The sequence below is a fragment of the Notothenia coriiceps genome, unplaced genomic scaffold, assembly GCF_000735185.1.
Source record: "Notothenia coriiceps isolate Sejong01 unplaced genomic scaffold, NC01 NC01_scaffold00015383, whole genome shotgun sequence".
NCBI lineage: Eukaryota > Metazoa > Chordata > Actinopteri > Perciformes > Nototheniidae > Notothenia > Notothenia coriiceps.
In genome coordinates this window covers 17,424-34,493 of record NW_011348084.1, presented here as the reverse complement: position 1 = coordinate 34,493, position 17,070 = coordinate 17,424, and the positions used below count along the sequence as shown (strand labels likewise).

At 42.2% G+C, this 17,070-nt stretch overlaps 1 protein-coding gene across 1 annotated transcript; it reads right to left on the bottom strand.

The window, feature by feature from the left end:
• Window positions 1-2,365: 2,365 nt before the first annotated feature.
• On the bottom strand, window positions 2,366-15,967 carry cbfa2t2 (CBFA2/RUNX1 partner transcriptional co-repressor 2). The gene is made up of 11 exons (XM_010775125.1): window positions 15,859-15,967; window positions 13,123-13,272; window positions 12,716-12,960; window positions 12,524-12,613; window positions 10,380-10,564; window positions 9,491-9,744; window positions 7,560-7,645; window positions 6,676-6,868; window positions 5,217-5,285; window positions 4,791-4,981; window positions 2,366-4,099 (listed from the first exon to the last, which is right to left on the bottom strand). Exons 1-11 carry the CDS (start codon window positions 15,884-15,886, stop codon window positions 3,764-3,766), a joined length of 1,827 nt encoding a protein of 608 aa, XP_010773427.1. The 5' UTR covers window positions 15,887-15,967; the 3' UTR covers window positions 2,366-3,763.
• Between the last annotated feature and the right edge of the window lie 1,103 nt (window positions 15,968-17,070).

Sequence of the window (17,070 nt, the reverse complement as noted above, 5' to 3'; positions counted from 1 at the left end):
TGATGGGACCAAGGTGATGATGTAGTAGGCTACATGGTTTTAATAATACTTTTGCTTTTCAATGTTTGCCATTTCAAACCATGAGCATGGTTTAAATAATATTTGCCTTGAGTTACAATATGTTAACCTTCATTATAGTCCTTGACAGCGGTCTGTACTGCTGTATTAACAACGTGTCACATGTTAAGAATTTACAATCAGAATCGAGTATTCAACTAAGCCCTGTAATACAAGTTGTTAGTAGCCTTAAGGGCCTACACAGTTGTTATGCTATACCACATTGCCCTTCACTGGATGCATAATGAGCTGCACTAAACTACATTTTAGCATTTAAAATACCTAGCTATTCTTTTGCGGTTATTTTGGTGAAAGTAACTAAAAAGTAACTAAAGTAGTGTAACTCATTACATTTCAGAGACAGTAATATTGTAATGTAACTTATTACTTTCAAAAGAGAGTAATAAGTAATATGTAATATATTACATTTTGGAAGTAACTTGCCCAACACTGTTCATCACACATGTTGTTGCCACTTGTTTGTACCATTTTCAGTCGATTTGTAACATGTTCTAGAACAACGATGTGATTTTGGATATTTGTGGAGTTAGGTGGTCCGCGAGTGTTTTTTTATTGGTGAAGTGGTCTTTGGTATGAAAAAGTGTGAGAAACACTATACTAGGGCATTGCGTTCCAAGAATATAGGGTCGTTGGTTGTTCCTAGAGTCTCTAAAAGTACAATGGGAGCCAGAGCCTTTTCTTATCAAGCTCCACATTTGTGGAATCAACTTCCAGTTTGTGTTCGGGCGGCAGACAGCCTATCCGTTTTTAAGAGTGCTCTTAAGACCTTCCTTTTTGATACAGCTTATAGCCCCTTATAAACAAGGGGCTGATTAGATTCAGCCCCTTGTTTTGCTGCTATAGGCTTAGTTTGTCGGGGGACACCTTACTTCTTCCTTCTCTCTGTCTATACCTGTGTATTCTCATGTTCCGAATAATCCAGCTTCCCCCAAATTTCTTTTTGGTGTCTATCTACGCATGGATCCTGAGTCGTGGTTGTGCCAGGCTGTTGCTGTGGTCCTGGATCCTGAGTCCTGCATCCTGAGTCCTGGATTTCGAGTCGTGGCTGAACCTGTCACTGTGGTCCTGCCTGACTCTCATCATACTACTTCCCTGATGGCTCCCACAGGACTGTTGACATCCTCGTGGATTCATCTTCTTATTACAGACACATGCATTTCCAAACATTTGGTCTACCTATGTTGTAAATATATGATCTCATCAATTTACACACGGCATCTATTGTACGTCCTGGGAGAGGGATCCCTCCTCTGTTGCATCCCTGAGGTTTCTCCCATTTTCCCTTTAAACTGTGGGGTTTCTTTGGAAGTTTTTCCTTGTACGATGTGAGGGTCTAAGGATATTATATGTCGTATTGTCATACTGATATTCTGTACAAACTGTGAAGTTCACTGAGACAAATGTAACATTTGTGATATTGGGCTATATAAATAAACATTGATTGATTAATTGATTGACTGAATGATTCACAACATGAGACAACGAGTGAGAACAAATTAGAGAATTGTGAACCTCATCAGTTGGGCAGTCAAACAAGTTTACTGAAGAAACGACTATTGTCTTTAATTTGACTTATTCTCAGACATTCCTATTTAAGGAAATTATAAACAAAAAAATATAAACTTAATTTAAATAACTTATATTTCTGAAAAGTTATCTGAAGCTGTTATTCACTTTGGTTGGAAGAAACTTCAGAGCTATTTTTTAATAGAAAATTAGTTTATCTTATCGCTGCTATTTGTTCCACTCTTAAATCATTTGATTAAACGAAAGCTAAAGCAAATATCTGAAACACTAAGTTTCAAGTGCTAGATAGATACATATTGCATGATTGTATTTAGAAATGATTCTTAGATATTAAATACAACCCCGATAGATGCCATGCTAACTAAACAACAATGAGCAAACTGAAAATAGATTCTACATTGATTGTGTATTATTAATTAGATTTAGCTTATAATTAATTGTGCAGCTTTTTGTCAAGATTGTCTGATTCACTGATTAATGCAGATTATACATATGACTAATATTGATCAGGCAGTTATATCTGAGATCTATTAACAGTGGCAGTAAATAAGACTTTTAATTGTATGTCAAAGATGGAGATGCATCTTTCTATGTTGTATGTTTTATTTCATGCTTAACTCCTATCAACATGATTTATAATTGAAAATGTTGTTTATTTCATCAAATATTCCATATTATATATATATATATATATATATATACTATCTATATACTATATAGTACTATACACCGGGGCTGGAGAAAAAGACAAAAGCAAATGTGAATTAATTCTATTTCTTTATTTCATACTTCATGTCAAGATATCTTTTTTTCATATGAACGTATGCCTCATAATAAAGAACGTGTTTAAAGAACAAAGTAAATCGTGGCTCACAAAATAAAAGCATTCTCTCATAATATACTTTACAAAGTCATTTTACAACAAACAAAAACACAAGAACAATGTGTCGATGCAACAGCGGAGTACCATAAATCAAAGTTCCTCACTAAACGTTTGACTTGAACCTAACTGCGGCAAAAGAAGACCTGTACATACAAATACAGTTTAGCTCCTGAGATTCTCCATGGGACAGTCACTGCTCCAAACCTGAACCACGGCAACAGTAGCACCAGTGGCAAGATTTAATTGTCATCCTTTATGCCTGCTTTGGTTAAAAACTGTACTCTGTTACAAACCCCAGATGCAAAATTGCAGTGGTGGAAGATATGGAGCAAAATCTGACCCCCGTCATACACAACTGGTGAAGCAAACAAGTGCCAAAATGAAACTGCAGCCAGAATAAAGTCTGAACCTTATCCTCCTGCCCTTACTTGATCCAATCCTCATCACCTGTGAAGATGTCTGGTGATCAAAAAGGAAAAATAGGGACCGATGTTCCGGTCGTTATAAAAGTAGATATAATGTGGTGTTGGAGTATAATTATTTCTTGTTCACAACAACATTTACAGGCAATGAATGACGAGACTCTTTCTTTAGCGACTGGAAACTTTGGTGATGCAGAAGCGGCTTGAGATACCTGAACACTTCACTTTTATATTGCTTTGACAAAAGTTATCATATGCTGTACAATATTCACTGATGGCACAACCGCATTCACACATGAAAACCTGACATGAATTTGGCGAGCATATATGTATGTATACAGGAGGAGCTGCAGAGATTGTGTTGTCTACTCTCAGATTTTCGGCTGGTACTATCACACGGTTTACATTTTCCATCACCACCTCCCAAACTTAAATCTATACACAACAAAGTGGGAGTATTGGTCGGTGGAGGAGGCGTTTTCCATAGTTTTTTGTATCTCCTCGTATGCCTCCCTTTCATAACTGCCTCCCCTCAGCCAGAGATAAACTGAGAGCTATCCTCAGTTTTTTTCCGCTGCTTGCAGATCCAACATTTTTTTGGAGGAACAAAAACACGTTTCCATCTGCTAGGGAGATCTGCTCATCCAATAGATGCGTTCGAGACGAGTTCTCCTTTTCTTTGCCAAAGCCAAAGTCCCAGTTGACATATCACTCAGTCATCCGTAATCTGTCCTTTTTTCACTGCCAAAGAGTATGACGAAAAAAATCTGCTACCCTAACTTAACCCAGAAAATAGTTCCCTTAAGTAAGAAAGAGGATAGGTGACACGTTCAGCGCGGATGTCTTTCACCTCCTAGTGTCCGTTGGTCTCGGGGCCCGAGGCAGGGGTGGAAGGGGTGGAGGAGCGAGAAGCGACTGAAGCCTTTTCTCCACCAGGACTGCAAACTGAAGGAACACTGTCAGGGGTCTTCACCGCGGAAAGACCAACAGGAGAGACCCCTGCTGCTGCTGCTGCTGCCGCCCTGCTGGCAGTGATGGCAGACACTGGTTTGGGCTGAGCCTGGAGGCCTGGGCTGCAGATGAGGTGGTGCCTCTCCCAGTCTTTGTGCTGGCAGAAGGAGCCGCAGTAGCGAGCGGCGTTACAGCCGCTGCACGTCTCGCTAGCTTTACGCCCACAGTTCCAGCAACACTGAGGAAGGACAGAGAGACAACTGTAAATTTCACAGGAATTTAAAGTCAGGAAAGAAGGAATTATAGACAGGATATGCAAGGAAGCACATACAGATTTGTGTGTCTGCTTAGTAAGCTTTTACAAAATAAAAGCATGAAACAACTTATTGACATATTATTACCTTTAAATTTGATAAACTTGATAGCAAACACTTTTTCAATAAAACAAAACTGCAGACAAGGAGCAATGTTGATATTCATTTTCAGTAGTGTTTCTGGCTGCCTGATGAATTTAGGTCCAATATTCATTCTACATCAAGCTCTGTTTTTGCTCTCCACCCTGAGGGAAATATCTAACGTTTTAGCAGCTAGGTGCTGTTGGTTACATTTTTAGAGCTTTTCCACAAAAAAACACTGAACATCAAAACACTGATAAGCATGATAACAGTGATTCAAATATGTGAATTTACATGCAAAAAATAATAAAACTGAAATGATAGAGACTGTAAAGCTTAGTAGAGCTGAGCATCAGACTCAGGTGATGACCATGTCTGCATTTAATGTCACTGAGATGTAGTCATTTAATCAAATATTGTTATAAAAGGATATGATTTTAGCAGCTTTGATTTTGAATATGTGTGCTTGTATGCAGAGTCTGTCTTATTAAAGCATGACCTCAAAGAACCTCCAGAATCTAAATCTCTGCTCACCTCGCTGGAATCCTCCTGCTCGTTGATGACCAAGATGGCGTCCGCTTTAGCCTTCTTCTTTGCATCGGACAGAGTCTTTTCCATCTTTGCCCTTTCAGAAGAAATCATTTCAAATGCCTTCTGCTCAGCCTCCGCTACTGCTTTCTGGACCTCATCCATGGCCTGCCGCTTCACCTCATTCACTGCTTCTTCTGCACATCAGAGGAGACAAATGTTGCAATTGCAAGTTTAAACTCTGCACAATAGCATCGGTAAAAATAGACCAAGGATCAGCACACAGTTTAATGTTATGTGATCAAAACATTTACTCTTTAATCTTGATGTAATGCTTGAATACAATTCAACCAGGATTATCTTTATGTCTACCTTTAGCATTTTTTTTTCATACCACATCAAACACTTTTTACACATGATGGGTGTTCTTACCAGCTTTCCTCCAGATCTCATCCGTAACGTATGCTGATCCTGGCCGAGGAGCAAAGTCTCGCTGGGAGTCTGCGGGAGAGAAGAGACAGAAGGGATTAGCACTTGCCAAGGATTATAAAGATATTAAGATGACTCATTGTTCAAATAATGTCAGATTTTGTGACTGACAGCTCAATCAAGGTAACAGGTTCTCACAAAGAGAGGCTACAGAGGCATGCTTTGATATTATCTGTGTCATCCGCTCTTTTATTTTTGTGCTTGATGCAAACAAGTCTGCATATCTAGGCCACACAACAACCATAATTGTTGTTTATCGGAGTCTTGGACTGATGTGAGATCTGACAGCTTTAGAAAGGAATGTGTTTGGCTTGGAGGCAATTTGCGGACCAACAAGCTGTGTCAACATTCTGTCTGTTCCCTCGAATCCATCTCTCTTTTCCTGCATCTCAATTCATGTCTGTGTTGCTACTGTGCCTCTCCAACCCCGCCACCTGGCTCATATCCTTCTTCCCCCATCTTTATATCTTCCGTCTCACCACCGCTTTCTCTCTTTTCCTTCATTTACATCCTCTCCCTTAATCCAAGCCTGTATACACCCTCCCTGCCGCCGTTTCCACCCCCACTGCAGTCTTCCTGAGCTCGAGCCCAGGCAGGCGGGCTTCCCGGCTGGGGGCCCAGATGGTGCTCAGGCGAGTCAGCCAGCTCTGGGTCTCTGAGCCTGCAGGACGGCAGGACAGCCCTTCTGTGGCCGATATGGCCGAGGCCAGTCCTGGCACCTGTCTGTGACTATGGACCAGCAGGGGGAAGGCAAGGCTGGCACTCAGAGAGAACTGTGCCAGGACACAGCAGACTGAGGGAGGCACTGACACCGGGCTGAGCTGCAGGACTGTTCATGACCACTAGAGGGCGTAAAGAGTATGAAATAGAAGAAAGAGGCTGTGCTGGTTGGTTCTCACAACCTTTAGTATCATGATTCATGTCCACTAAGTACATCTCAGGAAGTTCCAATTATTATTAAAAATCTCTCGGCATTTAAGTTAAGGTTTTGGAACAGACTTACATTTATGTAAAACCTGTTGTGCCAATACGTGTGGCTTTTTTTTTTAGGATCTGACACTGATGCTTATTCATATTAAGCAAAAAGGATCAGTTATTCTAAAACACAAATCATGAATAACACACACAAATGTACTACATTTCGTTCTCCTACATAGCATACGTTCTCAGAGCTTGGGTAAATAAAACCATCTGCCTGGTAGTTAATTCTACCAGACTTAATGATTTTTGTCATTTCTGGTGAACTGTCACTTTTAAGCTCACTGATTTACTGACTAACTTTGAATGGTGTTGCTTCATCCCATGGCTCATAACGCAATCTTCTCATGTTTAGAATCCAATCATAGAGTTATTGCTTTTTGAGGCAAACCAACATAATTGAATTAAAAATAGCGGTACCAACCTGACTCTGCTGAGTGGGGGCTGTGTGTCTTGGAGAAGGGAGTGGAGGCGGACCCTCCTTTGCGGGGGTCTTCCTGCTCGCTCGAACGCCGTCTCCAGTAGTTGAGCTCCTCGCGGTCGGACTCCTGGCATCGTCTGAGCACGCTCACTGACCTCCGGGTCTTTTCCACCATGTCCACAATGCAGTTCAACACCTGCAGGATGACGAAGGACACACAATGTCACTGAGTTTTTTCCTCAAAGGTCCCCTATTATACTGTTCTTCATCAATATATTATAGGTCTCAGATATATACAAAACATGTCTCTGAAGTGTTTGGTTCAAAATACCAAACAGATCACCCAGTGTAGTATCCCATAAACCCCAGATTTTCTCTCCGTTACTTTAGATGAAAAGAAGGAGCCCCTCCCCACGCCCCTCTGAGAGATATTTGGTTAAAAAGAACACAATGGTGCTCTAGGAGGAGATTTCGGTGATAAGGTGGGGGTGGGGGTGGGGGGGGGGGGGGTTACCTTGGTTGGTGATTGGCTAATGGTTACACAAGCCAAACAATCATTATGACATCATAAAGTGGCCACAATCTGATCAGCTCATTTTCAGACAGGTTTTTATATAAATGGATCAGGGCAAAAAGAAAGAAAAACTTTTTTCCTGAAACTTTCAGAATCTCTTTACACAGAGGGGACACATGTTTATGTATACAATACATGAAAAAGTGGATTTAGCATAATAGGTGACCTTTAACCAAAATAATTAATCTTATCTCATTAAATGTAGTACAAATTGAGGAAATAATTTTTTGGGAGTTGCTATTTTGTCATTGCAAAAAATATTCTTTCTATATCCCAAGCCATTAGCAGTAGTGGTGCCTGTCTGCAGACTTACATGGTCCAGATGCCTCCATTCATCAGCCCACTCTCTGTCTGTCAGTCTGTGGTCCACCGGTTCCTCGCGGTAGCCTCCGTTAGTGCCTGATTAAAACACGCACAAGACAGACCACACGCAAATGTGATTAACATTATTTTTAATGTACAAAGAAGCCACAAGTGACAGTAAGTGGGTACACGTTGTGTGTGTCTATATCTGTGTTAAAGCTGAGCTGTTTTCAACACTCCACAAAATGAATTACTTGCTTAACATTTCACTTAATTCGAGATTTATTTATCATATATTGGAATTATATAATTTCCTCACATAGCAGAAGGGACATTATTAAAAGGCAGTATTTTCTTACACCCATAATATAGTTTGACAGGAGAGAGGTAAAGTAGATGGAGGGCAGAAAATAAGAAAAGAGTCAAGATGAACTGGGGGATTGTGAGCGAGAAAGGTGGGGTGAAAGAGAAAAGGAGAAGCCTGTGATGCAAAACAGACTTCCAGCAGCCACAGCCTGCACACATCTGGAAGTCAGCTGTCAACCACACACACTCCCCAAATGTCTCCCTTAGCACCTCCCCTCCTGGAGCTCACAGCATTCCAGTAGGGAGACACTGAGGCTGAGTGGAATGGCTCCACTTCTAAACACAACCAGCCGTGGCCACACACACACAACACACACACACAGCACACACACACACACACACACACACACACACAGCACACGACACACAGCACACACAGACACACACACACACACACACACACACACACACACACACACACACACACACACACACACACACACACACACACACTCTAAATTGTACATTTTACAGTAATAACAGTTTGCAAAAACAAGCTTGTACTCACGCAGAGAGCAACACATTTATTTAAACATGTCAGAGAAACACACTCACTACAAAGACTTAGCTAACCACAATCTCTTAAAATTGAGCAAGAAACAGCCAACAAGAAGCCACATGCAGACTAGGTCGGCTCAAAAAAACAATTTGTTCATGCAAACACAATCCTTTCCCTCGACCTCTTCTCTACTCCTGGTTTTCATCAGTGTTCATCAGTTCAAAGCCACGAGTGTGTCGACTGATGTGTTTATGCGTGCGCGCGCGCGCTTGTGTGTGTTTGTGTGTGTGTGTGTGTGTGCCTATGAGTTAAGTGGCGGCAGGCGGGCGGGAGGCTGTCAGACAAGGGACTAAGGCCTCGTAAACACAGCACCTCTACCATGAACATATCAAGGTATGTTTCTGTGTGTGTGTGCCTGTGTCTGTGAGCTACTGCTGTTTCCACTGCGTGCTGACAAGTCCCAAATGGAGGCTAGATATACACCAGAGTAGATCCAACCCTCCCTGCCTGGACAGTATGGCTCTGTTTATACACACGTGTAGACTCCAGAGATATGTATGGGGACTGCAACACAAACACACAGACCACCCCGTATCACTCACAGTATACGTGTGTGTTGCGAAGTTTTACATTACATTAAACGTTTTTGGGTTGAATTAATTTGTGAAGAAGATACAGATATGCTGAAGGTAGTGGAGAAAGAGCAGAAGTGATTGAAGCAGAAAGGGGCAGGTTCTGCTGGTAATGGCTGAAAGCGTCACATGATAGGAGGATGTCAGAGTCACAAAATGAAAACAGCATGGTTATTTAGTTGGTTGCTCAAGAAGAGGGAGAATGAGGGAGTGAAGAAGTGGCGTAATTGTAAATTACATTAAAAGTTTTTGGGTTTAATTTATTTGCAGCAATGTAATTAATTGAATAATTTAAGTACGCACACCAAATGAGGGGCAACAATTGATGAATGTCTGATGCTTGTTTAAATAAACTATCCACTACCAGCAGCTACGAGTGAGATTGAACATCTCTTTAGAAATAAATACTTATCAGATGCTTAGACTTATCAGAACTTTACGTACCGGGTAGTCTGGGCCTGTCTTTGAGCTCACGGATCTCCAACAAGCGCTGGCTGTGCTCGCGGTGTAGGATATGTGGTGCTGCGATGTCATCCAGGGCGTAGTGCTGCAGGGGGGGAGGGGTCGGGTGAAGCTGGGCGCTGAGGGGCAGCGGGTGGGCGGGGCTGTGTCGGGGAGCAGGGCTGATGGTGCAAATCCGTTTGGCGGCGGGTTCCATGGCTGCGGGGGGACGTTCATGAAAACCATTCTCTTTAGCTCTGCAGAAGAGAGGGCAGCAGAATAATGACAGCTGTTTATATATGATTCAACTAACATACAAAGATGGCAAAAGTACACACATCCTTTACTCAAGTAGAAGTACAGATACTCGTGTTTGAAAATACTCTGGTAAAAGTAAAAGTACTGACTAAACTTCTTTATTCAAGTAAAAGTAAAGAAGTATGGGCTTCGAAATGTACTTAAGTAAAAAGTACCCATAACTACCAGCTGTTTTAAAGAGTAACTGAACTAACTTTATATTAATAGAACAATAATGTCATTGTTAGCTAATGAATGTTTCCATGCTGAACAACGGCAGAATGACAAAGTTCTCATTGGTCTCTCTTGTTTAGAGAAGACCAGGAAATGATGGATACACGGATCGTGTTAAAATCAACAGGCACGCAATGACTCTAAATAATAATGATCAGGTCACCAAACACACATTAACACTAAAGTAACCAGCCTGTTTTGAAAATGTAAGAAGTAGAAAGTACAGGTATTTGTGTTAAAAATGCAAGAGGTAAAAAGTCATCAGAAAAATAAGTAGTGGAGTAAAATGTACTTAAATACACTAACAAAGTATTTGTACTCCACTACTTCCCACCTCTGTTAACATGTAGTATTTTCTAACCTGTGGGGGCTGTGTCTCTTGGTCACTGCCTCTGGAGGCTCCATCAGCAGCTCCGAGGAGTCTGGAGAGGAGGCCATGGTGGTGCTCAGCAGGAGATGCTCGTGCTGGGACAGATACTGGGCGGGGGTCTGCTTGGCTGCCCGTGCACAGTGGAGGAGCTCTCTCTGCAGCAGGGGGAGGTTGGCCTGGAAAGAAGAAAAATAGAAAGTCTAAAAAACTCTGGCAAATAAACTAATCTTCCTATTTTTGATAGAACCCTGTTGTACCAGTTTAAATATCATCCGTCTGTCACTCACATGAGTCACACCTTACATTCAGAGTAAAACACAAAAAAGAAAATGAGCACTAGTCAGCTTATCATTAAAGTAGTGGGGGGGGGGGGGGGGGGGGAGAGCTGGAGCCAGGAGACCACCAGCACACTGTACCAGGGCTAAGAGACACATTGTAAGTTATGCCTCCCTGGGAAGACGCTATAGTGGGAGTGGGGGGTTTTAGGTGGGGGCACTGACTCCTTGAGGTCTGGCTGTAAGGCTCAATTTGGGTCTGGGTGTTGTTCTGCGGCTGCCTCCATGGTGGCTGTGGCCTCCCTGGCCCAAACGAAAATAAATGTGTTTTCTATGCTGCTGCTGAAGTTGGTTACTCATTACTGTGTTGATCAAAGCATAGATAAAGAGGCTTATACACTTCGAAACATTTCATAACAAATGATACACTGACTCCACTTCTCCCTCATTGCTTACCTTCTCTCTTTTTTAAATGTTTATCTGTGACTGTCTCAGTCCTATCTTTCCATCTCGCTTTTGTTCCCCGCATTTCCCTAATTAGGAACAGACTCCGGTGTGTTTGCAATTACGCCACTTCCTCACTCCCTCATTCTCCCTCCTCTTGAGCAACCAACTAAATAACCATGCTGTTTTCATTTTGTGACTCTGACATCCTCCTATCATGAGGCGCTTTCAGCCATTACCTAGCAGAACCTGCCCTTTTCTGCTTGAATCTGTCTCCACTAGCTTCAGCATATCTGTACCTTCTTCACAAAAGGTGCTGATAGATCTGCTTTATGGTCCACTCTTTGTCTCACCCCTATGCTCTCTTTCCCCCCCTATCTCCCATGCTTCCCTCCCCGGGGCCCCAGCTAGCGGACACGTGCTGGTTGTCAGTTGAGCAGAGGGCTCTCTGGGGTTCAGCGGGGCGGATGCTGGATTGGCGGCGCCTTGGCAGCTGAATGGTCTTTTAAAAACAGGACAGCAGCTCCATATGGCACACTTAAGCTCATAAAAAAGGGAAGGGAACACTTTATAGGCATGTTTCACACTTCCGAGTTCCCACTTTCCTCCTTATCCACCTCACCCTAACTTTGTCCCATTTGTTGATTTCTCTCCTACTCTTTTTCTTAGTGCTGACTACTCTAATAGGAGTTGGAATTGAGTTGTAGGGACCCAACCTTCTCGTATAAATTAAAAGAAGGAGGGGAACAGAGGTTTCTTGTATAAGCACTCTCGGGCAGACAGATGGAGGGGCTCCAAAGGTGACTAATAGGTAAGTGTGGAAAAACAGCAGATTTCAACTGACTGAAGATTTATAGGCTGCTTTACCGAGGGGAGCTACTAAAAAGTATACTCTTGCAGACTCCCTTGGTTACAAAGGGGCTCAAGAGGCAGTTTAACACACCGACTCATCTGCTGCTCGTCAAGTCAACACGCAGATCTCAATAAGTCACTTTGAACTGCAGAGAAGCTGTTCATTCAGTTGGAGAATACACATATTCTTATTTATTACTACCACATTTTATCCTAGAAACACGGTAATAAAATCAAACAAACATGTGATTTTCCCAACATGACTCACAAGCTCTGGTGTGATTGCCATTATTGACATCATACTGAATGAATGTTATGTAATCGAATAACCTTGTCTTTGTCACGTTACTCTGCAATAAATGATGCTGAGTTCAACCAACTCAGCCAGGAGAAGTGGGGGTGATCCTTATATTATTCTGAAGGGGTAACTATAGGGTGAAGGGTATAAAAGTTAAACTGAGACAGGGAAGAAAATACTTCTGCAAAGAAAAAAAAGGAAGTAGTCCAACTGAATAATGCAAAGCAAATATTGGTAGATGGATGGGAGGTTGGAGATGTGTTTACCTTGAGGAAAGGAATAACAAAGGGCCGTAAGGGGAAATTGGTAGCCTCCTGAAGCCGTGAATGGAACTCCTCAATGGTAACCGTGGAATTCTAGGAGACCAAAAAGTGAGGTTAAACAAATAAGTCAATCCGTCATGAAGACAAAAGCAGATACATATTCTAAAATAAATTATCTTCCACACAAGAACTTACCACAAGGGCCAGAACCAGGCTGCGGACGCTGTCTCCAATCTCAGGAGAGATGTCGTTGCCAAACTGCTGCAGCGTGGTCAGGAAACGTTTCAGCTTGCTCAGCTGGCGAGCCCCGCAGGTGGCCGGCAGCTGCTGGTTGGCCAGCGAGGAGGAAGAGGAAGAGGACGGTCCGTTGCTGTAACGCTGCGGTGGAGATGGCACTGCATTCAGGGTTGGTGGGGAATGATGATGATTCCCATTGGTCACTGGGGAGAAAACCGAGAAGAAGAGGGGAGAAATTAATATTGTCCTCTCTTCTAGTGGACCCATTTATGACATTAAGGATATCATGAAAATTACGCCTTAGGCTAGCTGTTTATAGTATTAAAGAAACCTTGTGTAAGAAAACATTCTAGAAGGACCCTTACATGCTGTGGTGGAAAAGGAGGCCGGGCGAGGGCCGCTGGGGTTGACAGAAGGCAGGGGGGGCATCGTGGAGCTGATGGGGGCTGATCTGGAATGAGTCTTAGCATCCACAGGAGAACCGGGCATGGCAGGGCTCTTCTTCTCTCTACTGTCTGCAGAAAGAGAAAGAGAGAGGTCAGCTGTGGTTAAAAAATGTTGTTGTCATATTCACAATTCTCTGTGAATTAAACGTACAGCATATACACAAATGAACAAATTAATTTCAAAGACACAACCACTTTATTGAAAAAAAAAAAGAGAAGGAATGTAATGTGTCCAAATTACAAATAAACAAGCAAATAAAAAAAGGCAGCTGTTGCTTTCAGCCCAATATTTAAAATGAATGCAAACGTTTCAGGTCTATAGCCACAAAAGAAAACTAAAATGCCCACCCCCCAAACCCACTTCAACATCATACAACACATACTGCCAGGGCACCAACCACCCTGCACCAGCCGCCCCCCTCCCCCTCCCCATCAAAGAGCCAGATGTCTAAAGTTTAGCCCCTCACTCCCCAACTATTCAGATCAATAACAGAAGAAATGCTGAAGAAGCCTATTGTGTGGGAGAAGAATGCCCCCTCATTGAGCTCCCAAGTAAATGGGGGGTGGGGGGGGGCGGAGAGAGAAAGGGACAGGGTTATTTCACGCTTTACTAACAAGATAGGCAAAGCTTTTGAATGTTAAACGCAACTTCTCAATATGCTATTGCCTCTGAATGAGACCACCAGATAAGGGGTATGGAGAAAGTGAAATGGGGGTGTGGCGGCGGGGAGATGTGGGATCAGAAGGCGTCTTTGTCTCTTGGAGTTCCATGAAGACAGGGTCCCGTCTCCATTTAGAGTGGATCAGACTTTTCTAACTGCTTTAAGAATGGACGATTAATAGACAAGCCTGGTCTCGCAGGTCATGGGTCAGCTGAGAGCAGCTTTTTAAATGTGGTTTCATGCTTTAAGGGCTTTGGTTTCAATGGCACCCATTATATCTTTTTCACAGCTATGAACTCTGCATGGCCTTGAGCCACAGGGATCCAGTTTATAAAGGCTTCAGTTAGGAGGTTTAAGCCGTCAGTAGGTAACTCGTAAGAACTCGTAAGGATACATTAAAAAAATAAAAGAAATCAGTGCACTACGAATTCAGAGAAAAGTTTTGTTGTACGCTGAGCTGGTCTAAGGATGGAGGGTCTTGCATGCTTTATACACACTTAAGACTTTGAATTATATAAATACAATTTGATTGATTGGTAAACAGGCATGATTGCGCACACAAAATAAACTCCACAACAAAGCTCTCAGCCATGCTTTCTCTTTCTAGACTGAATCTGCACACTTCAATCTGCACTCATCTGCAACTGATATCTAATACTTCCCTGAAAATGAAAAACAATATGCACTTAACCTGAATGGAAATCTAATAAAAGCTAACTTTTGCTATGTATTTAAATGATTTAAATGCACCGACTGCTGCTGAATGACCCGGCCAGCAGCAAAATACATTTAAGCCTCTTTTAAACGTTCTCCTATGTACTAGTGAGTGGTGCTTTTTAACCAACATTTTAAAATACAACATGCTAACATGACCAACCTGAAAATGTAATACATTCCCAAAAGGGTATTATGGGAATTATCAGGTGCTATATCCCTCTGGTTCTTTCTCAGCCCTGTCTGCCATCACTCCACCTGTTCCCCAACACAGGGGGCAGGAAGGAGGGATCTATGTAAACATTTGGACATCACACACGCAGCCTGCCAGTGCACGACACACGCACACACACACACACACACACACACACACACACACACACACACACACACACACACACACACACACACACACACACACACACACACACACACACACACAATCAACAGGGCGTCTGGCCTTAGGGTCAAGATTGTGACCATGTAAACAACTGCATATTTATTGGACCTGTGCTATAGAGCTGCATTGAAATGTATTCACATCATCAACATGTATCTACTGGCTGTGAACTGACTGTCCTTCTTGAAAAGCTGCTTGTTAGCCTATTGTTTGACTGACAGGTCCACATGAACCCGTAGAACATAAACATGCTCAACAGATACAACATGTGTATTATTGCACATCCCATGTCAGCGTAGAACCGGGAAATTGGGTTACAGCTGTGTTCTTGTAATCTTAAGATGTGGTATGGTCTGTTAGCCATGCCAGAGGTAATGGCCAAAACAAGAGACATCAGGTGTGTGTGCAATGCATGGAGTGCTGACAGCCCGTAGAGAATTGCCTCTGCCTGTCAATTAGACAGAATACATAACTGGATGACTTCATCAGGCTTAAGAGCACCTGAGTCCATCGTGCAAAGTCACAGGATTGTCAGGGGAGGCAGCTGTTACAGCAGCCACAAAACACACACAAACACACACCGACACACATCGTACAAAGTGGTCTGATGTTAACTCAGGTGTGTGTTGGCTGAGAGGAGGATGTTGGATGTTTGTTTGGTCTAAATGCCACCTGTCATCTTTGCCCTAATGAAACAAAGGAAAGGCATACACTCTTTAGCTTTCATCATAAGGATAACATGGAAATGTCAAGATGCAGAGAAAGCATTTGAAGCTAACTGGATTACAAAGTGAGCAGACAAACATGAAATCAACTGAATATGACATTGTCCACCAGAGGACTTCATTTACTCTCTTTAAAAAATGTTTTTCCGCTCACCGATTTGATGTCCCTTCTGTCTTTTCATCCCTTCTCAAACAGATCACATACATATACAAATGTTTACGAATGTGAGTAACCTGAGCTCTCTACAACAATTGTTACAGCAGGGTTGGAAAACTGGTGTGCATCTGTGGAGAGGGCCGTCGTTGCTAGCCAGGTGTTCCTTGTTTGTTCAGCTTCAGGTGACGCTCGTTTGCATTAAAACATTCAATGAGCTTTAATTGCCTCTGCAGGTGAGGATTTAGAATGAGGCTCGGAGAAAAAGAGATAGAGCTAGAAGAGAGAGAAGGGCAAACAGAAGATGGTGATCCCCATCGAGCCACTACTGTAACTGAAGACTTCATTCAATTATTAAAAATTGGAAATGACAAGAAAATTAAGTGCAGAGAACATTAATTTACCTCCTTAAGTGAAGTGAGGATGGATGGATGGATATACTTTGAGTCAGTACAAATAAATGAAGCTTAATGTGATGTTTAAATAAATGTGTTCAGTGTTAGGATGTATTAAGCTCATGGTTTAAGAAGTTAAAACTCTCTGGCAGCTGAGAGTCACGAGGCGTGTGTGTGCGAGGATGTTTGCTGATTTAGGATTGTGCGTGTACCCGCGCCTCGCTGCTATCTCTGTCCTGTCATTGTAGATGAAGTGAGAGAAGACGTAACTCAGGCCTGACTCATTTATCAAGGAGCAAAAAGACAATTCAGAGCATGTGGAATGCAACAACTATGTGGGCCCAGAAGATATGTTAACACCCACAGCAAACTAAAACAAACCTTAAAACAGCTTGATAAAGGAATAATGATGAATGTTTTCTAACTAGAAATTAGTTGAGAGAAATGTGAACAGAAACATTTTAGCCTAGCTCATCACAAACATTGGAACAAGAGGGAAACAAAGCTAACTATGTTACAAAACAAATGTAAACCCTACAAGGAGTCTAGAGGGTTAGCTTTCTGTCCAACAAGTAATGTCCTAACTTTCCAAACTGAAAAGACCCAAGGGTATTTTACCAGTTGATAAACAGTTAGCCTGTCCCCAAGTGTAAATAGGAGAGCATCTTTGCTGCAGGCTTGTTTATCTTTTGTTGTTAGCTTTTTCATCCGATTGTACATTTTGTGTTAAGCTAGGCTAAATGTTTACATGAGAGCAGAAAAAACTAAATGAATTTATAATGAAAACAGAATCAAACCATGTTGTTTTATTCCATGG